Here is a 26,211-nt window from a genome sequence, read left to right as displayed (position 1 = left end):
TCTTTATTCATTAACCAATGAAAGCAACACATAAACAAAAGGACCTCCAATACCAGGTACACCTGTGTTTTGTATGATTGTTTAGAATAATAATGTCCTCTTGATAGATTGTTTTCCTTACTTGTTATGAAGTGACTTTCATCACTTCTAATTTGTGTTGGTCTATTTTATCATATATCAAATAGTGACTCCTGCTTATTTTCTGGTTTCATTTAGTTTGAACACCTTTGTCCATCTTTCTTTCAAAGGTATTGTCTAATTTTGGTGGCAAGATAGTTTGCTTGGAGGCAAGACAAAGGATCCTGTGTACTGCTCCAATAATTCAAGTTTGTGTGTTTTGATGGGGAAGTTGAGTCTCTTGCTATTCAGTTATTGAAAGGTTTGTATTAATTCTTTTCATTTTGTTGTTTTTCTTAGTCTTTACTTGCTCAACAACTGTCTTATTACCATTATTCTTTCTGTGTCACTTCTTAGATTTAATCAGTCTCTTACGTTTGATGCATTCCCTCCATTATTCTTTGTAGAGAGCTGGCTTAGTTCTTTCTTATCAATTACTGTACCCTGCTGTTTTTCATGGGAAGTTTCTTTCTTCCTTTGTGACAGGTAGTTCTTCTGGCAATAGTAATCACATTTGGCATCTTTGAAATTTCAGGACTTGAAGTACATTGCTTCAGCTCTTCTGGATTTTAAGTTTCCTTTGAAAAGTCAGCTGTTAATCTGACAGGCTTGCCTTGGTTCTGTGTATTTCTTGTTTTAAGCATGGCATAGTTTGCCTTGGTGAAGGGCTGTTCTTTCTGGTTCTATTTGGTGTTCTGTAGGCCTCTTGTGCCTGGATTGGCATCTCTTTACTTAGATCTAGAAATTTTTCTTCTATGAATTTTTTTCTTAAAATACTTGCTATGCTTTTAACATAGACTTATTCTCTTATGTTCACACTTTTTAAACTTCGCTTTTTCATAATATTCTACAAATCTTGTATGGTCTGTTGCTGTATTTAAAAAATGTTATTGATTTTAAGAAATAGTCTCATTTCTTTACCTTATTCTCAAGTCCTGTTAGATGTCCTGTATTTGTTCTTTTTTTACTATTTGCTCTCAGGGGTCCCCACCACCCAACTCCCAAATAAATACATGGGATCTTATTAATGCCTGGCCTTAGCTTGACATGTTTCTTGCCAACTTTTCTTAAATTATCCTGACTACTTTTTGTCTCTGGGCTTTCTTTACTTATTACTGTATGGCTTTCTGTGTAGCTGGGTGGCTGACCCCTGATGTCCTCTCGCCTTCATTTCCTGTTCCTTGGTCCTCTCTTCCCAGATTTCCCCTCCTATTCTCTCTGCCATCCAGCCCAACCTAGGCTTTCTTCTGCCAGTTACAGGTCACTCCGCTCTTTCTTAGACGAGTCAGGTGTTTTAGACAGGCAAAGCAGCACAGCTTTGCATCATTTTATAAATATTCCACCTGATAAACAAATGTGACACATCTTAAAATAATATTTCACAACAGTGTCCTGTGTAGGATATTAGTCCTCTATATGATCAGTTCTGTTATTTGGCCTTAGGTTTTTAATTGAGTTTTTCATTGCAATTTGTTATTTCTTCTGTATATCTATTTTTTATCTATTTTTTTGTTGTTGTTGTTGAATTCCGTTGTATCCTGTGTTGACTTCCTATTTATTTCATTCATCTGTTTTTGATTTCTTTTTAAGGCGATTGTTTGAATTTGTTCAAACATTTATACATGTCATGGGGGAGCCTGTTACTATGGGGATGTTGATTTTTTTTCTTCTCTCATACATTACATCCTGATTGCTTCCTTCCCTCCCCTCACCTACATCCCTTCTCCTTCTGGTCCACTGCTTTTCCATTTCCTTTCAGAAAAGAGCAGGCCTCCCAGTGTTATCAGCCCAACTTGGCATAACAATGTACAATAAAAGTAGGCATAAACCCTCATATCAAAGCTGGATGAAGTAGCAGGCAAAAGAATCAGAGACACCTGAGCTAAACAACCACAGTATGTGTGCGAGGGCCTATGTGCAGGTCCATGCAGGCTCCATGATTGTTGCTGCAGTCTCTGTGAGCCCCCATGAGCCCTGCTTGGTTGCTTCTGTGGGCTGTTTTCTCCTGGTATCTTTGAACTCTCTGGCTCCTATAAACCCCCACCCCCACTCCCATTTTTGGAGGATTCCCTTGCCAAATGCTTGTTTGTGGGTCTCAGTACCTGTTTCCATCTGCTGCTGGAGGAAGCCTCTCTGATGATGATTGGTTTAGGCACTAATCCATGAGTATAGCAGAATATTTATCAGTTGTGTTTGGTTATACCCTAGGTCTCTGGGTAATCCAGCTTCCTGATCCTGGCCATCTGGGTAGTGTCCACATAGTCTCCCTCTCCTGGCTTGTGCCTCAAGTTATACCAGTCATTTGTTGACCACTCCCTCAAGTTCTGAGCCAGCATTGCCCCAGTGCATCTTGTGGGCAGGACAGGTTGTGGGTCATAAGTTTTGTGGGTAGGTTGGTGTCCCAGTTCCACCACTGGGAACCTTGCCTGGTTACAGATGGCCTGTTCAGGTTCCATATCCTCCTTCACTAGGAGCCCTCACTAGGGTCACCCTCATAGGTCTAGGAAATTCTACTGTACTAGGTTTCTGCATTACCCGCAAATGCCAGTCATCTCCCCATACTCTTCCTCTGTTCCTCCCTTCCTCCCCCACCTGATTCCTCTAGTTCCCATCCCCACCTGCCCCCAGTGCACTCACAAAATCTATTTATTACCCCTTCCCAGTGAGAACCATGATCCCCAGACCTTTCTTCTTTATCTAAGTTCTCTGGGTCTGTGGATAGTAATGGATTACCCTTTAATAATAGCTAACTAATGTCCACTTATAAGTGAGTACATACCATGTTTGTCTTTCTGGGCTGGGTTGCCTCTCTCAGGATGATTTTTTTTCTATTTCCAACCATTTGCCTGCACATTTCATGATGTCATTTTTTGACATCTAAGCAATATTCCAATGTGTAAATGTACCACATTTTCATTATTTTTCTTCAGTTGAGGAATAACTAAGTTGTTTCCAGTTTCTGGCTATTATGAAAGCCACTAAGCACATAATTGAGCAAGTGCTCTTGTGGTACCTTCTTTTGGGTATTTGCTCAGTAGTGGTATAGCTGGATCTTGAAGTATATGGATTCCCAGTTTTCTGAGGAACCACCTCATTGATTTCCATAGTGACCGTACAAGTCCATGAGCGTAGGAGATCTTTCTGTTTTCTGATATCCTATTTAGTTTTTTTTTCTTCAAATCCTTGAAGTTCTTGTCATATGGGTCTTTCACTAGGTTAAAGTTAGACTAAGGTATTTTATATTGTTTTTGGCTATTGTGAAGGGTGTTGTTTCCCTGATTTCTTTCTCAGTCTTTCCGTCATCTGTTTATAGGAGGGATACTGATTTTCTTTTGAGTTAATATTGTGTCCAGCCACATCATGGAAGGTGTTTATCAGCGATAGAAGTTCCCTAGTAGAATTTTTGAGGTTGCTTATGTATACTATCCTATCTTCTGCAAATAGTGATACTTTGACTTCTTCCTTTCGAATTTGTATCCCCTTGATCTTCTTCAACTGTCTTATTGCTTCAACTTCCAGAACTATATTGAATAGATCTGGAGAGAGTGGACAGAATTGTCATGTCCCTGATTTTAGTGGAATTGCTTTGAGTTTCTCTTCATTAGATTTGATGTTGTCTATAGGGTTCCTGTAAATTGCCTTTATTATGTTGAGGTATGTCCTTTGTATTCTTACTCTCTCCAAGACTTTTATCATGAAGGGATACTGGATTTTGTCAGAGGCATTTTTGGCATCTAGTGAGATGATCATTTTTTTTTCTTTCAGTTTGTTTAGATGGTGGATTATATTGACAGATTTTCATTTATTGAATCATCCCTGCATCTCTGAAATGAAGCCTACTTGATCATGGTAGATAATCTTTTGGATTTATTCTTGGATTCAGTTTGCGAATATTTCATTGAGTATTTTTGCATCTGTATTCATGAGGGAAAAAATGGTCTGTAATTCTGGTTTTTTCTTTTTTAATCTTTTTGTGGTTTAGGTATGGGGTGACTGGGACCTCATAAAATGAATCTGGCAATGTTCCTTCTCTTTCTGTTTTGTGGAATAATTTAAAGAGTATTGGCATTAACTCTTCTTTTCACACTGGAACTATCAGGCCCTGAACTTTTTTGTTGGGCTTTTTTTTTAATGACTGCTTCTATATATTAGGGGTTATTGATCTATTTAAGTTGTTTATCTGGTCTTGATTTAACTTTGGTAAGTGGTATCTATTGAGAAAATAGTTCATTTCTTTTAGATTTTCCAATTTTGTGGAGTACAGATTTTTGAAGTATGACCTGATGGTTCTTTGCATTTCCTGTGTGTCTGTTGTTATGGTCCTCTTTTCATTTCTGATTTTGTTAGTTTGGATATTCTCTTCATCTTTTAGTTAATTGGGTATAGTAATCTGGACCGGCATCTGTGGTCCCTTAGAGCCTGCAGGGCATCTGTCCAGGCCATTCTGGCTTTTAGAGTCTGCATTGAGAAATTGGGTATAATTCTAATAGGTTTGCCTTTATATGTTACTTGTCTTTTTTCCGTTTCAACTTTTAATATTCTTTTTCTGTTCTGTATGTTTAGTGTTTTGATTATTATGTGGCAAGGTGTCTTTCTTTTCTGGTCCAATCTTTTTGGTGTTCTTGTTCTTTTATAGGTCATGTCCTTCTTTAGGATAGAGAAATTTTCTTCTATGATTTTGTTGAAAATATTTTCTGGGCCTTTGAGCTGGAATTCTTCTCCTTCTATTCTGATTACTCTTTTTTTTTTTTTAAAGGTTTGTTTGTTTATTATGTATACAGCATTCTGCCTACATATATCCCTGCAGGCCAGAAGAGGGCACCAGATTTCATTACAGATAGTTGTGAGCCACCGTGTGGTTGCTGGGAATTGAACTCAGGACCTCTGGAAGAAAAGTCAGTGCTCTTAACCTTTTAGCTATCTCTCCAGCTCCTATTTCTATTACTCGTATGTGTAGTGTTTTCATAGTGTCCCAGATTTCTTGGATGTTTGTGTCAGGGGTTTTTTATTATTATTATTTAATGGTTTCTTTGACCAATGTATATATTTCTTATGTCATATCTTCAACACGTGAGATTACTCTTCCCTCTCTTGTATTCTGTTGGCAATGCTTGCATCTGTATTTCCTGTTAGCTTACCTAGGTTTTCTATCTCCAGGAGTCCCTCAGTTTGTTTTCTTTATTGTTTCTCTTTCTGTTTTCAGGTCTTGAATGGTTTAATGCATTTCCTCAACTGTTTGTTTAGATTTCTTTAAAGGATTTTTTCATTTGCTATTAAGGATCTCATCATCTTCATAAAATTGGTTTTAAGGTAGTTTTCTTGTGTTTCACCTCTGTTGAAATATTAGGTGCTTGCTGGTGGTTACTGGGCAACTGGGTTTGGGGTCTAGGTGCTGATTTCTGAGTTTGTCTTTGTTGGATGGCTGATTTGTTCCTTGGTCTCTGTTTCCTCTCTGGTCTTCTGACTAGAGTCGCCTGTGGTTGAGCTGTACTCATGTTGGGGACTGAACTTCAGACTGGATTTGTGGGCCAGAATATGGCTACAAGGAGGGGAGGGGTAGTTGAGGGTAGGCTGGGTGAGCACTTGGAGAGTGGGGGCAGTCTGCCAATGGGTGGTCTTCTTGGAATTCTGGTAGCTGGCATGGAAAGGAGGCTTTTGCTGGATTTGTGGAATGGGGTATGTGGGGTTGTTGATTTTTGAAGAGACGTTTTTGTGATGGCTTTATATGTTACTAGTGTTTTATATCTTTCCAGCACAGCCGAGTAGAATAAGCATGCTTCTGTGCTTCATGTTTCCTTTGCCTCATGAGTCCTAGCAGTGTTCATTGTTGCTTAAAGCTTAGCTGTAGAATTAGTGTTGGTTGTGGGGAGAGGTAGTTGAAGGTGATGTCAGTTTGGAAGAGAGGAGCACAGCCCTATAAGCCTGAGGCAGTGGGCCATGGTAGTGTGGGGATTTACACTGAGGGCAGTGTTTGTGTTTTCTGATCTTCAGAGCCTATAGTTGGTAAGGTTTGTGGAAGTGTGCATTGAAGTAGAGGATCCCTTGGCTTCTTTACTTCACAAGCCAGGGTGTGTGTGGAGTGTTATGTGTGTGTGTGTGCCAGTTAAGCAGAGTGGACCGTGTCCTGTTGCTTCCCTTCAGTGGCAGAGGTGCGAACTGGAGGTGGATTACGTGTTGGGCTTTTTTGACTACCCAGGCTACTTTGGAGAGGAGATAACGGGGAAATTGAGTCTCTTTGGGGGTTCTTAGTCTTACTAATGAAAAAATTAAGAGTTTATTTAAATGGAAGCTCAAGAACAATTTTATTAGAACCAAACCCCCTGCCCCCAGCAGACAAGGGTAAAACCTAATAGAGGAAGGAAAGAAAAAGGCCATATCAATTTAAGTGGGTATAGAGGGTCACATGGTAGACTTCTGAGAAAGACTAAGGAAACCCAAAATGTTGGGAGGAAGGCCCAAATTCTTAAGGAGAGCATGCTTAGAAAAAAGGTATTAGAAAAGAAATAAGCACTTTACTAAATAATCCAGGACAGCCTTACAGGTCTGTTCTCCATAAGTAATTACACTTGGTGGGGATTCTGGGAAGAAAATGTTTAATCTCTCATGAAATGACTAAATTATTCTACTTATTTCTTTAGCCTGCCTTCCCAAAGATAATGAATAATGAGGTTCAGATAGAGTGTTAGACCTCTACCTAGGCCAGAGAGTCTATTCTCTTAACTAGGAGTTTTTCTATTCAGATATCCTAGTAATCAAACAATGTTTCACCTTCCTAGCTGGAATGGGTGTCACTGAGTGGTGAAGGTGTTGCCCAGAAGCAGGAGGCTGTCCATCACTTTTTTTCTCTGGGGCAGATCTAGTGGGCAGTTGAAGTTTGCACCAGAAGGAAGGGTATGAACCTTACCTTTTCCTGTCTTTAGTCTGTGCTGGCTTGGATGGGAAGTGTATGCCATGTTTACATTTTGTTTCAGATTTTTTTATTGTTTTTATTGAGCTATACATTTTTCTTCACTCTCATCCCTTCCTCCCCTCTTCCTTTCAGCCCTTTCTCATGATTTCCACATGCCCAATCTACTCAGGAGATCTTATTTTTTTTTCTCCTTCCTATATAGATCCATGTATGTCTTTGTTAAGGTCCTCTTTGTTATCTAGTTTCTCTGGGGTGGTAGCCTGTAGGCTGGTTTTTCTTTTCTTTATGTCCAAAAGCCACTCATGAGTGAATACATATTACATTTGTCTTTCTGGGTCTGGGTTACCTCACTCAATATGTTTTTTCTATTTCTGTCCATTTGCCTGTAAATAGCAAGATGTCATTATTTTTTGCTACTGTGTAGTAATCCATTGTGTAAATGAACCACATGTTCTTTATTCATTCTTCGGCTGAGGGACATCTAGGTTGTTTCCAGGTTCTGGCTATTACAAATAATGCTGCTATGAACACAGTTGAGCACATGTCCTTGTGGTATGATTGAGCGTCTTTTAGGTATGTACCCAACAGAAGTATTGCTGGGTCTTGAGGTAGATTGTTTCCTAATTTTCTGAGAAATTGCCTTACTGATATCCAAAGGGGCTGTACCGGTATGCACTCCCACCAGCAATGCAGAAGTGTCCCCTTTACCCCACATCTCTCTAGCATAAGCTGTCATCAGTGTTTTTGATCCTGGCCATTCTGACAGGTGTAAAATGGACTCTCAGAGTTATTTTGATTTGCATTTCTCTGATGGCTAAGGATGTTGAACAGTTCCTTAAGTGTCTTTCAACCATTTTAGATCCGTCTGTTGAGAGTTCTCTGTTTAGGTCTGTACTCCATTTTTTTTATTGGATTATTTGTTCTTTTGATGTCACGTTTCTTGAGTTTTTTGTATATTTTGGAGATCAGTCCTCTGTCCAATGTAGAGTTGGTGAAGATCTTTTCCCATTCTGTAAGCTGCCGTTTGTTTATCTTGTTGAATGTGTCCTTTGCATTACAGAAGCTTCTCAGTTTCAGAAGGTCCCATATATAAATTGTTTCTCTCAGTGTCTGTGCTACTGGGGTTATATTTAGGGAGTAGTCTTTTGTGCCAGTGTGTTCAAGTGTATTTCCCACTTTCTCTTCTGTGAGGTTCAGTGTGGCTGGCTTTATGTTGATGTCATTGATCTATTTGGACTTGAGATTTGTGCATGGTGATAGATATGGGTCTATTTTCATTCTTCTACATGTTGATATCCAGTTACATTCATTTGTTGAATATGCTTTATTTATTTATTTATTTATTTATTTATTTATTTATTTATTTATTTTTGCTTCTTTGTCAAAAATCAGGTGTTCGTAGGTGTGTGGATTGATATCTGTGTCTTCAGTTCGGTTCCATTGGTCCTCCTGTCTGTTTTTATGCCAATACCAGACTGTTTTCAGTACTGTAGCTCTGTAGTAGAGTTTGAAGTCAGAGATAATCAAAATTCTTTTATTGTACAATCCTATACAGGATTGCTTTGGCTATCTTGGATTTTTTTGTCGTTGTTGTTTTTCCATATGAAGTTGAGAGTATTGTTATTTCGAAGTGTGTGAAGAATTTTCCTGGGATTATGATTATATTTTTGTCTTGCCTCCCCCACCTATGGTATTGGAGATCGACTGTCAGACCTCAACATTGTACTCTACTGTTCTTCCACACTCCAAGGCTTATAGTGGCTGTTTCAAAATAACTATCTGATACTTCTTTTTCTCATTTATTTCTTTTTAAAAATCTTTTTATTGAGCTATATATTTTTCTCCACTCCCCTCTCTTCCTCTTCCCTCCCTTTCTATCCTCTCCCATGGTCTTCATGCTCCCAAGAGTGTTTTTAATGATTGCTTCCATTTTCTTGCCAGGTCATGGATTGCTTTTCATTTGTTGTATTTAGTAATTATTTTATTGTATGCTGGATATTAGGGTCATTATATTTTGTGCCAGCAACTGTTCAGCAGCAGGCTACTTTATATTGTAGGCTTAGCCCTTCAATGGGTTGTCAGTATTATTCTCCATGTTGTCTTGTTTGCTCTTAATAAACTCGCTCAAAGCTTATGTTCCAGCCAGAACCTTCTGCTCTTCGATCACACCCCATGTTTTTAATATGGATGGATGTTTTGCCTGCATGCATGTCTTTGTATGATGCATGTCCCTGGTACTCAAAAGAGGCCAGAAAAAGGCGTGGAATCCTCTGTGACTGGAATTACTGAGAGTTGTGAGCTACCACTGGGTGCTAAGAATCAAACCCTGGTTCTCTGGAAGAACAGCCAGTGCTTCTAACCTCTGAATCATCTCTCCAGTCCCAGTACCAATTTCAGTTTTTCATTCTTAACCATATCATGAGTTTCTACTATAATTTTTTCTTCTTTAAAATATGTATCCCTTTGGTTTTATTCAATTTCCAAAATTTACACAAGGTTAAAGCACCAACTTCTGTTATCTACTTCATTTTTTAATTTCTGGGATGTTTCTTGATGAAATATAATTCACATTACAGTATGAGAATAAATAACCACTCGGAATAATAACCTATATTTTTTAACCTATATTTTGAATTCTTTGTGTAAGTAGATTTATTTTAGGAGGATGGAATTAGGAGGTTATTTCTTCCAAGAATAAAAAGTGACATGACAATTAAGGACATCTTATTTTGGTTTCAGATATATTTTACCACCAATTAAGGAATATTATATGTATTGATATTAGAAGCACAGAATATATAAGAAAGCAATAATTTGTTTCATATCACTTATTAGCACAAATGGATGCATAATTTTAAAAAGAAACTATTGTATTTTATATCTTGTTTCAATATAATTAAAAAGGTGTCCCCTCCCCCCAATTTCTTTCAGTAATCCTAAATCGGAGAGTCAGAGAGTAAATAAAAAAGTCAACAATGATGCTTCACTTAGAATTCATAATCTATCCATTTTGGTGAAACAGATAAAATTTTATTATCAGGTAAGTGGCTGTTTTCTTTTAAATTAGTATTTTGTACACATTTATATTTTAAAATGATTATTAAGAACTTTTATAAATGTAATAGTATGGTGGCCTACATGAGTTACATTTTTGATGTGTGCTTTTTTTACACTAAGTTGGATACATATTTCAGTTGTTAATTCTGAGCATTATTTTTTTAAATATCTGGATATTTTGCCTGCATGTATGCCTGTGTACCATGTGCGTGCTTAGTGAGTATGGAGGCCAGAAGGAGACAGAGCCCCTGGAACTGGAATAACAGATGGTTGTGAATCACCATGTGGTTGCTGTGAAATGAGCCAGAATACTCAGAAAGAGCAACCAGTGCTCTTAACATCTGAGCCATTTCTCTAGCCCCAAACCTTAATTCTTAATGCCACTAAAGTATCACTTAAGATTGGTGTATTTGCTTTACACAAACTTTTGTTTCATAAGCAATATTTAAATGTTTATTTTAGTATGCTTTGTTCTGTTTTATGTATGAGTTATGGAGAAGTGTGCTTTTAAAACATACAAAGTTTTTTATGTAATTAAATTCTTTGTTTAGAAAATTTAGTTTATATGCTTCTGATTTTTTGACCTTTTTTTGGAGTGCAGGTTGGTTTGGTTTGGTTTTTTGTTTGTTTGTTTGTTTGTTTGTTTGAGACAGTCTTTCTTTGTAGCCATGGCTCTCCTGGAACTTGCTTTATAGACCAGGATGGCTTTGAATTCAGAGATCTGCCTGCCTCTGCCTCCTGAGTGCAGGGGCTAAAGGCATGGCTATCAAGCCTGGCTCCAAATTTGAGTTGAATATATAAACTCACTCAGACAAAAACAGACACCTCTCAACATGGGGCTTAAACCTACAACCCTGGGATTAAGAGTCCCATGTTCAGGACAGTGGAAGAGATGCCCCCCCCACCATCAATACCTGAGGCAGGTGGGAGAGCTGGCCCTGAGAGAATAAGGGCAGGAGAGCTGCCCCTGCGTCTCACATAGACAGCACAATAGAGCCAGCCCCATTGGCAGAGGTTTGGGTGAGATGGAAGAGCTGTGCCCATTACTCATCTGTCATGTGGCAACATGGGTGGGGGAGAAACCCACTCTATCCATCAATGCATGAGGCAGGAGGAAGAGCTGACCCTGAGGTCATATAACTGGAGAGTACAGCACTCAGGAGAGTGACCCCTATGCCACAGTTGGGCATCACAGTAGAGCTGACCCTGAAGGTGTAGGTGTGGGAGAACTAATTCTGAGGACATGAAAACAGGAGCGTTCTCCTGGACCAAGGGCCTAGCCCCTTGGTCATCACTGCAAGGGATGGACTAGCCAAGGCAATACAGGAGAGATCACCCTGGTGATGAGGGCAAGGGAAAACTAACAGGTTGACCAACCCTGTAACTACCCTGGCCCAGAACCAGGGTTATGTGTTGGCCCAGCCCAACATCCACTCCATCTGTGATCTGCTGGAGCATGTGAAGGGACCCAAAGCTTCAGGATCTCCACAACACAGGGCAACATCAGGATAATCAAGAGGAGTCCCAGTGAGGCCCAGTATTTGATAGTGTAGCAGAAACCAGAGGCCTCAAACCAGACCTCTTTGCAATAAACATTTGCAAGTAAAGATATATGGATAAAAAGGTTTTACTGTATGACTTACTATGTCACATTACAGCTTCCATAACAAGATTTGTCCTTTTTTTTCTCCTAAGTTTTATTTTATTTTATTTTATTTGGGGGGGGAGTTGCAAGGACAGAGGGCAGATATGAAGGGACAGGGAAATAAATGTGATGGAGATGCATGATGTGAAAGGCACAAAGAATGAATAAAAAGAAAGTTAAAAGAGTTCCATGCTCTGCCAACGGAGGTAGATGGGCAAGTGACTTTTCTTTATAATTACTTAGTATAGCTTTATTGATTTCTCTCTTGAGCTTTTGACTATTGAGAAAGAAGAGTTGAAGTGCTACCTTAAGCTGAAGGATTTACCAAGTTTTCCTTTATATACTTTGAAGCATTATTAGTAGGTGCATATGAACATAAAATTGTTTTGGAAAATGATGACAGAGGTTTCTTTCCCACCCGGTTCCGCAGCCATTCAGTTCTAAAGAAACACACAGAGGCTTACATTAATTATGGACTGGTTGGCCTATTAGCTCAGGCTTCTTATTAACTAACTCTTATATCCGAAAATTCTTGTCTATGTTAGCCATGTGGCTTGGTACCTTTTATTAGTGAGGCATTCTCATCTTGCTTCCTCTGTGTCTGGGTGATGACTACAGACTCAGCCTTTCGTCTTCCCAGAATTCTCCTATTCTGGTCGCCCCACCTATACTTCCTTCCTGGTTGCCCACCTATACTTCCTGCCTGACTACTGGCCAGTCAACATTTTATTAAACCAATACAAGTGACAAATCTTTTCAGGGTACAAGACCATTGTTTCATAGCAGAGAACTGGATCATTGTGTCTACAATTCTCCCTGATTATTGGTTGAAGTATTCTGAGGAAAATCTTTTATTTCTTGTTTCACAATTTCATGTACGTATATACAGTGTGTCTTAATTATATCCAATCACCCTCACTTGCTATGCCCTCCCACTCCTCCTGGAAACCCCTCCCCCACCAAATCCTTTTAGTGCTGCCTGCTGGGTGACTGATCTTGCTGGCAGCCTGTTCCTAAGTACAGTAGTGATGTCATGTCCAGAAGACTGCATGAGACCCTCTGGCTCTTAGTTAGGTTCTTTCTGCTCTTTCTTTCTCGGTGTTCTTGAAATTAGTATTTTTATATGAAATTTGTTTCTCATCCACTCTGAAAATACTTAAGTGCTCATCATACTTAACAAAGGCCAAAGTTAGCCTGTATCTGTGTTCTTTTGTAAAATAGTGCTATAACCATGGAATAGATTAAATAATCTTTATGGCTTTTAAACCCTTCTTGATTTGTATTTTTTCTCTAAAGATTTATTATATGAGTGTTTGTCTGAATATATGTATGTGCACCATGTGTGTGGGCAGGAGCCTACAGAAGCCAGAAGAGGGTGTGTTATCCTCTGGACTGTAGTTACAGGTAGTTGTGAACTGCCATGTGGGTGCTGGAAATGAAATTTCTGCAAAAACAGCAAGTCATCTTAACCACTGAGCCATCTCTTCAGCGTCTCTATTTTCTTCCAATTTGACTAAGTATTTTTCAAATCAAACCAATGTTTCTTTTCTTTTTCGAGACAAGGTTTCTCTGTAGCTTTGGTGCCTATCCTGGAACTAGCTCTTGTAGACCAGGCTGGCCTCGAATTCATAGAGATCCGCCTGCCTCTGCCTCTGCCTCCTGAGTGCTGGAATTAAAGGCGTGCGCCACCACTGCCCGACTAAACCAGTGGTTCTTTAAACCAAGCTGCAGATTTCTTTCTCCCGTGTGAGTGTCCAATGTCAGAAGAGGGGGTCAGATCATTTGGAACTGGTGGTACTGATGATTGTAAATACCATGTGAGTAATGGGAATCAAATGTAGGTCTCTGTAAAAGCAACAAGTACTTTTAACTACTGAGCCATCTCTTCAGTCCTTTTTGATTTTTAAGACTTTAGTTTATGTGTATCCATGTTTCGCCTATATTTATGCCTGTGTAGCACATATGTGCAGTGCCTATGGGTATCAGAAAAGGGCATCATATCCCTTGGAACTAGAGTTACAGAACGTTGTTAATTGCCATGTGGGTCCTCTACAAGAGCAGCAGTCTTAGCCACTGAGCCATCTGTCTCTTCAGCCCCTACAACTGTATATTCTTGACTAATTATCTTATAGTTTGTTGATAGTAAAGATTGTTCTCTCTTCTGATTGCTTTGACTTGATATCAACTCTTTTCAGAATTACATATTGCTATTCTTAATTGTCTCAGCTTCCACTTAATTCTCTTTTTACTTTCATTCTTTTTTTGCAGATAGAAAACAGTAGGATTTTCTTAATTCAGTAAGTTATTTTTGTGTGTGTTTGCTGTATTGTGCAGTGAGTACCACTGTCCTGTGTCCTCAGCCCTGGAACGCATCTTTTAATTTAGTTAGGACTGTCTACATTTAGTTGTATACTGACTTATTTGCTGACTTCTGTAAACTTGTTCTCCTCTTTGGAAAAAAAGAAACGACATCATTCTTTCTCTCTTGTTTACCTTAGAGGTTTGGTGTTTTACTGAGTTGGACATATTTTATTTTTTCCTTTTTGTCATCTGTTTCTCTCTCTAAGTTTTATTCTTTCCTAATCTAAAAATTGTGACTTTTCTTTCACCCTTTAACTACGTTAATTATCTTCTGCAGTGCTGGTTTAGTAGCTATGCATTGCTTTTAGTCTGTGCTGCACTTACAACATTTTTATTCTCTGTTGATTTTAAAAGAGTCTGATAGAATTTTATCAACACATAAAAACACCAGATCAAAAACAAATTGAAACAATGGAAAGAAATATTTAAAACATCCAGAAAAAAACAGCATAGACATATATCTACCCATCATTAACTGTGTATGTACTTGGAATAAAACCTGGAGTCAAAATAGTAACAACAGCTGGATGGAGATAAAAAGAACTAATTGTTCATCAGGAAAGAAACAATTCAAGAGTAAAATATAGTTTGAACTTAGGGAGTCAGTGAACATACTTTATAGGAAAAGGAAACAAAGATGAATAGAATATAAAATATATTAACAAAATGAAATTTAGGTCAAAAGCATAAAATGTGACAAATGAAGTAATTATGTAATGAAGGAGACAGTTTAACAAAGAAAAACGAGTCTGCTAGTTATAGTCATGTTGGTTGGCCGTTCTTTACTCTCAGCCCTTGGGATGTGTTGTGTATTTTCCTGACTAGCGTTTTCCACTGAGAGGCCTAGTGCTATTCTGATGAGTTTTCTTTTTAAGTGAACTGGTGTTTTTTCTTGCAACTTTTAAAATTGTTTCATTTTGTGGTTTTAGCATTTTAACAACATGTATTTTTTTTTCTTTTTTTTTATGGTTGAAAAAAGTCAGTAGACTCTTTATTGCTTCTGGGGTGTAGGGCTCAGGAGCTCTTGGTGGGACGGGTCCGTTTCCTCTTCACCACCACAGGCTTCTGGCTTCGTAGGATGGCACTGGCCCTGCGGATGGCCGCTATGCGCAGATCGGGGCGGTACTTGTTCTTTCGGATCATGTGCCTGATGCTGCTCAGGGTGGCCCGTGCATTGTTGTTGATGGTGGTCCTTACGTAAGAAGTAGCTGGTTTGCGCTGACCGGACCTGCGTCTCGTGACCACCACGACCCCTTTGCCGTTGGCCGCTGACTCCACTCCCACTGTCTTGCGGTGAATCAGCCCGTTGTAGCGGAAGGAGTTGCGGGCTTTCAGATTATTGGGTCCGGTGCTGTGCGTCTGCTTATTCCTCTTGATCAGGAAACTGGAGCAGTTCCGAACGACCATCTATTGCAGATGCGCAGACATGGCGGCGCCTCCTCTTCTATGGTAGACGGAGACGGAAAGAAATTTCTTTTGTGTCTCATCTGTTGAGGGTTCTTAATGGGTCCTGTACTTGGATATTCAAGGTTTTCTTAGATTTGGGGAATTTTCTAGTATTTTTAAAAATGTTTTGTATGCTTTTTAAGTTTGTGTTTTGACAATTTCTTGTGTATTCATTGGGTCCTCAGGATCAGTTTCTTGGTTGTGGCCTAGATGTCTTTATAGTTTTGGTTATTTTTGGTTTTTTGGAGGGTACGGGGCTGTAATATTTCCGTTTCTCTATCTTCAATCATTGACTATCTCTCATTTGGCGCTGCTAGTCAATCTGATTTTTTGTTTTATTTGATTCATTGAAATTTTCACTTCTTTACTTTTCTGGGTTCACTTCCGTTTGTCTCTTTGGTGTGTTATCCATTTGCTTGCTGGATTTCTTATCTGTATTGCTGAGCTTGTTGCCTAGGTCCTGAATCTACTTTCATACTTTACTCATCAGCTTGTGTGACGTCTCTTTGAGGTTATTGATCAGTTTTAAACTAGACTGTTGTGTTGTTTTACATTTCAACCATTTCTGTATCTTTTAATTCATTTAATGATATTTTATTGTGAATTTTCTTTTTAAAACTTTTTTTTTCATTTTTAGACAGGCTCTCACTATGTAGATTACTCTGAAGCTCATTATGTAGGCCATGCTGACCTCAGACTCATAGAGATTCTTCTGCCTTTCCTTTAGAGTAGAGCCATGGGCCTTCACACATGTCCCCTAAGCGTGAACTTATACAGGAGGGGGCCTGTTGCTTTTTTCATGTTTAAATTGCAAACATGAAAATTTGCAATTTATACCTTTGTCAGGTATGTTATCTCTTTACTAGGGATTCATCTTAGGCGGAAAATTTCTCTCACATGCTTAATTCCTGTTGCATCTCAGAAAGGAGAAAACAAACTTCCCCAACTGCAGACACACCATGACAAAGCATATGCACAGAAATAAAAATTAACTATAAATGATATACCACTAAATGCTGTAGATAAGAAAATGGGAAAATTCATGTTAATTATGAAGTTTATAACTAGGATAAAAGTAATAGTAAATGTGTAAACTAAAGGATGCTGTCAGGAAAAGAATGAATGAAAAAGGAAGGCAAAATGAGACAAAAAAAGAAAAACAGAATTTTTAAGCACAAGATGAAAAGAAGTAACAGAACAAATGTGATTAAGTAAATCTACAAAAAGGATTAAAAATAAGATCGTAAATAAATTATTTTTAAAAAATAATATAAGAGGTAAAAATAATTCTTTTTTATCAGCATGTGCACTTTTTTGAACCCACTGTGGACAGATGTATGAAGGTAACATTTGCATATGTGTAGAGTAAGAAAGGATTATGGGGCAGGCAGCTCTGAACTGTGTAGCACAGGGCAGGACTGAATCCAAAATGTGGCATTCTTTGTGAAAAGGCTTGAAAGACTGCCACAGAGGTGGTGGAGACAATAATGGTACCAGTAGGATGCTGAAGATCAGGGAGCTGATAGTCACACATTTGCCAGTGGAGGCATAGGTCTGGGCTCCAGTCACATGGCCCATCATCTTCCTGTCCTTGGTCTTCACAGATTAGGCATAGGCAGTGAAACCCAGGCAACAGATATTCAAAAAGAGTTCATTGAGCAGGGACCAGACGACATGGTCAGGCACAGAGACCTTTCTGGGCATGTTGATCACAGTGGTCCTCACCACATCTGAGTTATGGGATTATCCCAGTTCAGTCTCCCCATACTCCTCTTTGATTGTCTCATAGCTTGGGAGTTATGGCTCATGGTATTGACTCAAATAATCTCCCTGTCTGGTGGATGGCTGCTGCTACCCTCCCTGGCCAGTAAGAATAATTCTAAGAATAATAAACATGTTTAAAAAATAGACCAAATAGTTCAAAGAAATGACAAAGAATTGAGGCACTTTGTTCTGAATACTTTAAAGGAACCTGCCTCTTTTTATTACCCTGATTTTTATTATTTATTTATTTATTTATTAATTTTTAATGCATAGAGTCTTCTATAACGTTGCTATCTTACTAAAAATTTCTTCACTTTCTTATTTTCTAGTGTTCATACCTGGTTTGGGTTTTGAGATACTTCTCTGTTCAGTTTTAAGTTTCTTGTATAGTCTAGATACTGATGTATAACTGGCAAAATTTTCCCTCCCATTCTGTACATTATCTCTTGACCCCGCTTCCTTTGCTGTTCAGAAGTTTGCCTCATGAGACTCCATTTGCCGTATAGTCTACGTAACTACAGCTGCGCCCAGAAATCCCTCATCTGTGTGGTGTGGTACAGTGCTTCTTTCTGCTTTCCTCCAGCAGCTTTCTCTGTTTGTTTGAAGTAGATTTCTGTGTAGGGCAAGAGATAAGAAGCCAATTTCATTCTACCTTTGTGTTTCTAGTTTTTTCCCCAGCAACATTTGTTGGAAAAATAGAGACTGTCTTTTCTCTAGTGAGTTTTGGACATCTTTGGAGGGAAAAACCAAAACATCAAACTGTGTGGGTTTATGTTTGTCTTTTATTCTGATTCAGTCTGATTATATCTGCTTTTGTGCCTGTGGCATGCTGCTTTTTATTCCTATGCTTCTATAGTATAACTTGAAATCAAGTATGGTGATTCATTGGTTTCATAGGGTTTCTTTGCTTCCAAATTAATTTTACAATTTTTTTCTATTTCTATGAGAATGGCATGGGTGTTTTGATGGAGGTTGTATTTAATCTGTATAAGGCTTCTGGAAATATAGCCATTTCACAGTATTGATTCTTATAACCAATGAGCATTGAGAGTTTTTTTTCCCTCTTTCTAGTGTCTTCTTCAATTCCTTTAAGTATTTTAAAGTTTTCATTGTAGTGGCATTTTACCACTTGATTACATTTATTTTAAGGTATTTTATTTGTTCTGTTTGTTTTTCAGGTAGTTTTGAATGGGATTGTTTCTCTGATTTCTTCCTCAGCCTGCTTACTATTGATATATATATATATATATAGATAGATAGATATAGATATAGATATAGATATAGATATAGATATAGATATAGATATAGATATAGATATAGATATAGATATTGGAAGGCTACATGCTCTGTTTGGTTTTGTTTTTGAATGAGCATGAATGCACTGATAATTTTTAAAATTACATTTATATTTATTTTACGTGTGTGAGTGTTGTGCCTGCATGTATGTCTGTACACTGTGCTTGCCTGATGTCCTGTGGTGGTCATAAGAGAGCATCTGATCCCCTGGAACTGAAGTTACAGATGGTTGTGAGCTGTCATGTGGGTGCTGGGAATTGAACCCAGGCCCAGTTCTTTTAACCACTGAGTCATCTCTCCAGCCCTATGTGTATATTTTGTATCCTGCTACTTTGCTGAAAGTTTTTTACTGTTGTTTAAATATAAGATTAGTTGATTTTTTTAAAGGTTTATTTCTGTGTGGGGGGTTGTGTGGTATGGGTGTGCTGTGGGTGGGTGGGGGGGGGTGTGAGTGCAGTATGGAATGGAATGAGTGTATGTGGCTGAGTGTGGTGTGGGTGCCCACAGAGGATAGAAGAGAATGTCTCATTTTTCTGGAGCTGGAATTATAAGCAGTTGTAAACTTCCATTTGCGTGGTGGGAAGGAACTAAACTTGGGTCTTCTGAAAGAGCAGCAAGAGCTCCAAACTTCTGAGCCATCTTTCTGATCCTTGCTGAAAGTTTTTACAAGTTCCAAGGCTTTTTTATTGTAGTATATTATGTATACAGTTATGTTATCTTCAAATAAAAATACTTGGTTACCCTTCCATTTTGTGTTCCTTTTGTATGTGTGCCTCTCATGTCTTGCTGTATATAAAATTTCCAGCATGATACTGAGTAAGAGTGAATCAAGTGGACACTTTCTTTCTCCTGATTTGGTAGCGATACCCTGATATTTTCCCCCCTCCATTTAATATGATATTCATGTTTGTCACATATATTCTTGATTATGCTGAGATTTATCTTCTATTCTGAGTTTCTTCAGGCTTGCTTGTTCATTTTCAAAAGCCATCTATCAAGATGGCCAGTAGGACTGTAAGATGACTTAGTGGTTAAGAGCACTTGCTGTCTTGCAGAGTACCTGGGTTTACTTCTCAACACCGACTAGGTACTTTCACCTGTCTATAACTCCAGTTCTAGGAGATCCAGTGCCCTGTTCTGGCCTCCTCAGGCACTAGGCACCCAGTTGGTGCCTTACATACGTGTAAGCAGACACTTACATGTATGAAATAAAATTAAAATAAATAAATCTTTTAAAAAATGATTTAAAGAGATTTCTGTCCTTGAGTCTATGTGGTATATATTACATTTAGTGGTTTGAGTTTGTTGAACCATCTCTGTGTCCCTTGAATTAAGATCATAATGAATGATTTTTTTTCTATTTGTTGAGAGTTTTTGCAGTTTTCTTCACTAGGGATGTTATCCTAGTTTGTTTTCTAATCTATAGTAAAACCCATAATCGAAACCGACTTGTGGAATAAAGGGTTTGTTTGGCTTACACGTCCACATTATAGTCCATCATTGAGAGAAGTTAGGGCAGGAACTCTATCAGGAATCTGGAGGCAGGAAATCAAACAAAGCTTGTTCTTTATTCAGCCCACTACCTGCCCAAAGGTGGCACTGTCCATGGTGACCTAAGTCCTCTCACATCCACCATTCATAGTATTTTTTTTTCTTTTTTTGTTTTCTTTTTCATAGTATTTTTTTTTTAAATGTCACAGCGGCTGGAGAGATGGCTCGGCCATTAAAGGCTAGGCTCACAACCAAAAATATAAAAATGCCACAGACTGTCCTATACCCATCAAATCTTCTGGAGTTTTGGGTAGTGGGGACCAAACTCAGGTCCTCTGTAAGAGCTAACCACATCCGCCTTTGGGCTGCTACTGTTGCATCCTGTGGGTGAGGCATGTTTAATTTTCATTTATTTATTTTTGGTTTCCTTTTTATTTTTTTAGGCCAATCTGATAGAGGTGTTTTCTCAGTCGAGGTTCCTGCTTCCCCAATGTAGCATTTTCTTACTAGGTCACTTCTCAGGGACTTTGGGTGTTTTGAGAGTGAAGTAGTGGATTCCTTGTTCGGAGCTGGCCTGCTATCTTACCCTCAAACTCTGGTGCTTCACATTATCTTCCAAATAGAGCTACTGTTTATACCTGGAAGACAGTTAAAACATCTTTCTTAGAGTCTTTTGAAAAGGTATATGAACTTTAGCTGATACACGTTTGTGTATAGATAAAAATAAACTTAACATTTTTATATTAAATTTAATAGTACCAACTAAAGATATTAAGGATGAAGTTACTTTCTATATCCTTTGAGATGCATGCAGTGTTTTTATTACTATAATGATTTCCAGAGTTTTTTTTTATATTTTCTTTTATATTTTTTTTATTTCTCCAAATCATTTGAACTGTCTTTATGCCGGAATTGAATCTTTTTTCCAGTGAAATTTTACTTTTAATAGCCTTAGAAATGCTCATATTTTCTATATTTGAGGACTTGCATGTCTTCAAAAATTTCAACATTCCACATTTACTAATACTCTTCACCCCCTTTTTTTTTTTTGAGACAGGGTTTCTCAGTAGCTTTGAACTCCATCCTGTACACCAGGTTGGCCTCGAACTCACAGAGATCCGCCTAACTCTACCTCCTGAGTGCTGGGATTAAAGGCATGTGCCACCACCACCAGGCCTACTAATGCTTTTCATTCCTGCTTTATTTTTGTTTTTTTTATATTTAAAATTTTTATTTATGTGTATATGAGTGCCACATTGTGCAGATGTCTGTGTAGCCAGAATAGGGAAACCCTTGGATAGTTAGAGGTAGTTGTGAGGTACCTGAAGTGGTGCTGGGATCTAAACTCAGGTCCTCTGAATAAATAGCACATCAACCTCTGAGCCATCTCTCCAGCCCTTCTTGCTTTATTTTTATCTGTAGCACTCACGACCTAAAGTATGTGTTTATTATTTTGTTTACTCTTACTAAAATGTGTGCTCCCTCAGAGCTGGTGATTGCTTAGAATAATATATGACAAATAGTGAGCTTTCAGTATTTGTTGAACAAATGCTTCAGTTTTCTAAAATATTTCTCTTTCAGGTATATTGCAGTTTTTACCTTTTCATGAATTTTATAGGCTTATCACATGTACCAAATCAAAATTATCTTAACTAGTTCATTTATATGTTGTCCTTGCTCTGTTTTATGATCTTCTTCGTAAAGTCATGTTTATCTTGTGTTCATTTCCATCTCCTTGCCCCGGTTTCTTTAACACCTTGATATGACAATCTTTAGAGTTAGGTGAAAGTCTACGGGCCTGGGAATAACACAATAAAGGTTTAATTATGGTAATACTTTTATATCTTTTTGGGGGGGCTTGTTTTGGGTGGGTTATTTTTGCTTTGTTTTGAGACTTGGTCTCATATATGTAACCTTGGCTTTCCTGGATCTCACTATGTAGACCTGGTATGCTTTGAGCTCAGTGCTCTGCCTGCCTCTGCTGAGTGCTGAGTTAAAGGTATACATCACCACTACTAGCTTGGAACTCTTAGTGTAGGCCAGGTTGGCCTTCAACTTGCAGCGCTCCTCTGACTTACCTCAAGTTCTGGGGTCGCAGGCATGTGGCACCATTGCAGCTTATATGTTGTATATGTTTGAAAATACTACTTGTAAGACTATATTAGGGAAATAGATGGTTCACGAAAACAAATCTAAGATCTAAAATATTCTAAGGTAGCCAACTAGAAATTAATTTTCTTTTAACAAGATCTCCTGAGTAAATTGAGAGCATGGGGACCTTGGGAGAGGGTTGAAGGGAAAGGGGGAGAAGCAGGAAGGGGAGCAGAGAAAAATGTAGAGCTCAATAAGAATCAACTAAAAAATAATTTTCTTTAAAAAATTGTGTAATTTTTAACTGTCTTTCTATTCCGTATTACTATTATCAGAATTAAATTAACACTGTAAAGTAAAAATAATTTTCATATTAATTTCAAGATACAGTTTCAACAATTTAATGATTTTGTACTTTTAACTTTCTATTCTCCCCAACAAAAGTTGTTATAAACAAATTATATTGCTATTTGGTACACTATACTAAGCATTCATATTGTATGTTAATTTTACATGATAGTAAATTTAGCAATTATATAAAAATATAAGCAGACTCATGGTGTAAATGTCAGGGTGTGTTTGCATGAGGTCACTGCTGACTGCGGTGATGAGGGAGCATGATGTCATCTTCTCATTGTGGGAACAGTGACTTGGGAGAAGTAGGGAACAATAGAATGGGAGGGTGGGTTACTGAGGAGAGAATGAAGAAACAAGAGTTGTGGACCATGCTGAAGATTATCACCCAATTGGACAGTTTTGCTTGTAACAGTTGACGGATACAGAGTGTCACATGGCAAGTCAATAGGTTAATGTTTCTGATTATCAATATTGACTCGTGTTCCTCAAAAATAAGTGTTTATTTTTTATCTGTAAAGTCTTTAAGATAAAACTTTTTTCCATAAGCTTTATTTAAGAGGGTGAATTCAGAGGAAGGTTATTTTCATGAAGTATGGTATAGACAAAATAATGATTGCTGCCGGGTGGTGGTGGCTTGACATTCAATGTTGATACCAGTACTGAGGAAGCAGAGGCAGGCAGATCTCTGTAATTTCGAGGCCAGCCTGATCTACAGAGTGAGTTCCAAGACAGCCAGGGCTGTTATTCAGAGAAATGCCATCTCAAAAAACTAAAAAGAAAAAAGTAGCAATTGCTTTAAAATAAATATTTATGTTTTTAAAAACTTAAAGTGATAGTCTTCATTTTGCTTCAATGAAAAGAATCTAAAAATCAAAATAAATTGAGGTTTTCCCTTTTAAGTTATTTACTTTATATTTTGAGATAGGGTTTTATTCTTTAGCTGAGGCTATCTCAGACTCAATATTTAAGCCAGGCTGATTCAGACTTGTAAAAAGAACTCCTTTCTCAGCCTCACAGGTGAGAGAGTTATAGATATGAGCCACCATGCTTGATCATTTAAGTCTGTCATAACTTATTTAACTCATAAGGTGCAAAACTTAAGACGTAATAGATCCTTTGCATGTTTGTTTTTAATGTAGCGCGCCCACAGAAGTGGTGAGTCTTCCTAGCCAGCATGAGCCATACAGTTACTAACTACTGGGTATCGTTTTACAGGAGACTCTGCAGCAGTTGATCATGATGTCATTGCCAAATGTCTTAATCATTGGCAAAAATCCCTTTTCTGGTAAGTTTTAAGTTGCTATAAGGGGATAATAATGCCTTATGTTTTTGTGACACTAGTAATGTTTACCAGGCAGGGGCTTGATTATTTATCTCCATTCTCAGTAGGTTTTTCCACAACATCAGTAGGAAAAGTTGGGAATGATATTTCTGTTTGTAGAGAGAAAAGAAACTCACAATATTTAAGTTGTTGGTGAGATACACGTCAACACTAAATCAGTAATCTTCTCTGCCATATTAAGCTGGTATTTGGTGATGTATTATGGTTTTTATTATCTCAGTCCAAGCAGTCATGTTAGAAAACAAATGATGTTGAAACTTGTTTTTAAGTTTTATACTTAAATGCTTATTTACTATTGCCAAAATTGTTGGAGCTCTGGATTTTCTTGTTTGTTTGTAGTTCATTTTTATAATCATAAAAGGCATTCCAGCCTTTAAATTGAAAGTTTTACTAGTAAACATTTTAATTTATATTAAACAGCTTTAGTGGAAGGATGAAAGGCAGGTTTTTAGATTATTTAAATTATTATACTCAAAAACTCATGCTCTTTTACTAATATTTTTGCTGTTTCTGGAACATGTTCCTAGGGCCTTATATACACCAGACAGTTGCTGTACCCATCCACCCTAGAATTTAATGTTTGAACAATTACCTAGTAGCTATGAAACATTTCAGGAAAGGACTTAATCCTTGTAGGCTGCATGATATTCAAATTGAATATGTCCTCTTTTACTTGAACCCTTGCCCAGTTGAAACAAAAAATAAAATCCACATAGAAGGCAGTATGTAAGCAGCTGTTTTTTATAGAGGAAACTACCAATTAAATTCATTAGTAATAAACTCAGGAATTCAGTTACCTAGATAATCTTTTTTTTTAACCTAGATAATCTTTAGAGATACACAGGGAGATTAGCATGCAGAACGGAACTGTTTTTTATTTCATATGTATTTAGTAACTAACTACAAGTCATAGGGAGAAATGGTTCATGTGCTAGAAAATCTTGTGGTTTGGTGAAAGATCCAAAGATGAGTGTAAGGTCATATAATTCATATGACAGAGATATGTACAAAATACTAAGGCATGTAAAAACATAGAGTGTTAATTATTCTTAAAATTGTCAGGGTTAGAGTTGGGACTCTGGTGACATGTCAAGAAGGACTGCACATATGAGATCTGTTTATGGTGGTGGAAGTGGTTCACTAAGGAATTGAGGAGGGGAAGGAAAGCAACTTGTAGCCAAAGTTACAACCGAAGAGTGTGTACTGATTGTTAAAATGACCTAGTAAGTCTAGAAAAAATAGCTTCATGGAAAATAAGATAAAGTCTCTTATTCATCACAGGTAAGTTAACCTGACAGTGAAAATCTTTCTGAATTTTATGTTTGTGGTTGTGTTCAGCCAAATGTTTTAAGACTATCTTAATTGAATGCATGTTAACAAAGATTGTTCTGCAGTTCTGTTAAAAGTTCTGGATAACTTTTATCCAGTTTTTAACATACAGATCTTTCTTTTCTTAAAATTTATTATTGTGAAACAGGATCTCAGCTGGGCGATGGTGGCGCATGCCTTTAATCCCAGCACTCGGGAGACAGAGGCAGGCAGATCTCTATGAGTTCGAGGCCAGCCTGGTCTACAGAGCTAGTTCCAGGACAGGCTCCAAAGCCACAGAGAAACCCTGTCTCGAAAAACCAAAAAAAAAAAAAAAAAAAGAAAGAAACAGGATCTCACACTGTAGACTCAAACTAGCTTGGAACTCACTGTGTAGCCCAGGGTAGCTCATGTAGTTCTACTTCAGTCTCTGGGGTGTTGGGATTATAGGTATGAACTACCACACCCAGTTTATTTTATTAGACTCACTGTGATGTACATTTAAGGTTCCGATCCTTAGGAACCTGTGCAGTGAGAAATATATTTAAATTGTATCAGTAGATGAACCATAATGTTTATATTTTACTAAAAACTACTAAAGAGGGGCAGACCCAAGCAACTCTGATATGTTCTTATATCAGCATAATCTAGAGGGATGGTAAGTACAATTTAGAGAAAAGGTGTAGGTGCAGTTAGCATACTTAGCTTAAAGCTTCTTTATCTACTCTGTAACTCTTTTAAGAAGGAGTATCCTTGCCATGTCTCCTGCTGTCATCATATTATGCACACAGAAACCACATGTTTAAATTACACCATTTATTTACAAAATTCATCTTTTGGTCAAGTTGTGGTGATTGACTCTTAGAGTTGATTGTTCCAGTTTCTGAAAGAGTTGAAACAAAGCTAAATGCTATATTCACTTGTGTTTTTATTTCAGAACAAGGCACAGAAGAAGTTAAAAAGTTGCTTTTACTCTTATTGGGTTGTGCAGTTCAGGTAAGTTAATGTTTTTCTTCATATTTTCAT

At 37.8% G+C, this 26,211-nt stretch overlaps 1 protein-coding gene and 1 pseudogene across 7 annotated transcripts in view; one reads left to right on the top strand and one right to left on the bottom strand.

The window, feature by feature from the left end:
- Ccdc88a (coiled-coil domain containing 88A) overlaps nucleotides 1-26,211 on the top strand; it is a 139,952-nt gene that overhangs the window by 23,473 nt on the left and 90,268 nt on the right. For all 7 annotated transcript variants that reach the window (XR_007588959.1, XM_050123859.1, XM_050123860.1 and 4 more), the window contains exons 3-5: nucleotides 9,959-10,067; nucleotides 23,751-23,820; nucleotides 26,123-26,181. Coding sequence is in view for 6 of the 7 variants with exons in the window: in XM_050123859.1 (XP_049979816.1) it covers nucleotides 9,959-10,067; nucleotides 23,751-23,820; nucleotides 26,123-26,181 (238 nt within the window). In the remaining variant the exon portion in view is untranslated. The remainder of the gene's footprint in view (nucleotides 1-9,958; nucleotides 10,068-23,750; nucleotides 23,821-26,122; nucleotides 26,182-26,211) is intronic.
- LOC126489545 (60S ribosomal protein L28-like) lies at nucleotides 15,084-15,518 on the bottom strand (annotated as a pseudogene).

This window comes from Alexandromys fortis, unplaced genomic scaffold, assembly GCF_014885135.2.
Source record: "Alexandromys fortis isolate MF-2015 unplaced genomic scaffold, M_Fortis_MF-2015_v1.1 scaffold_210, whole genome shotgun sequence".
NCBI lineage: Eukaryota > Metazoa > Chordata > Mammalia > Rodentia > Cricetidae > Alexandromys > Alexandromys fortis.
Note: the sequence above shows the minus strand (reverse complement) of the source record. Positions and strands in the feature narration are given on the sequence as shown.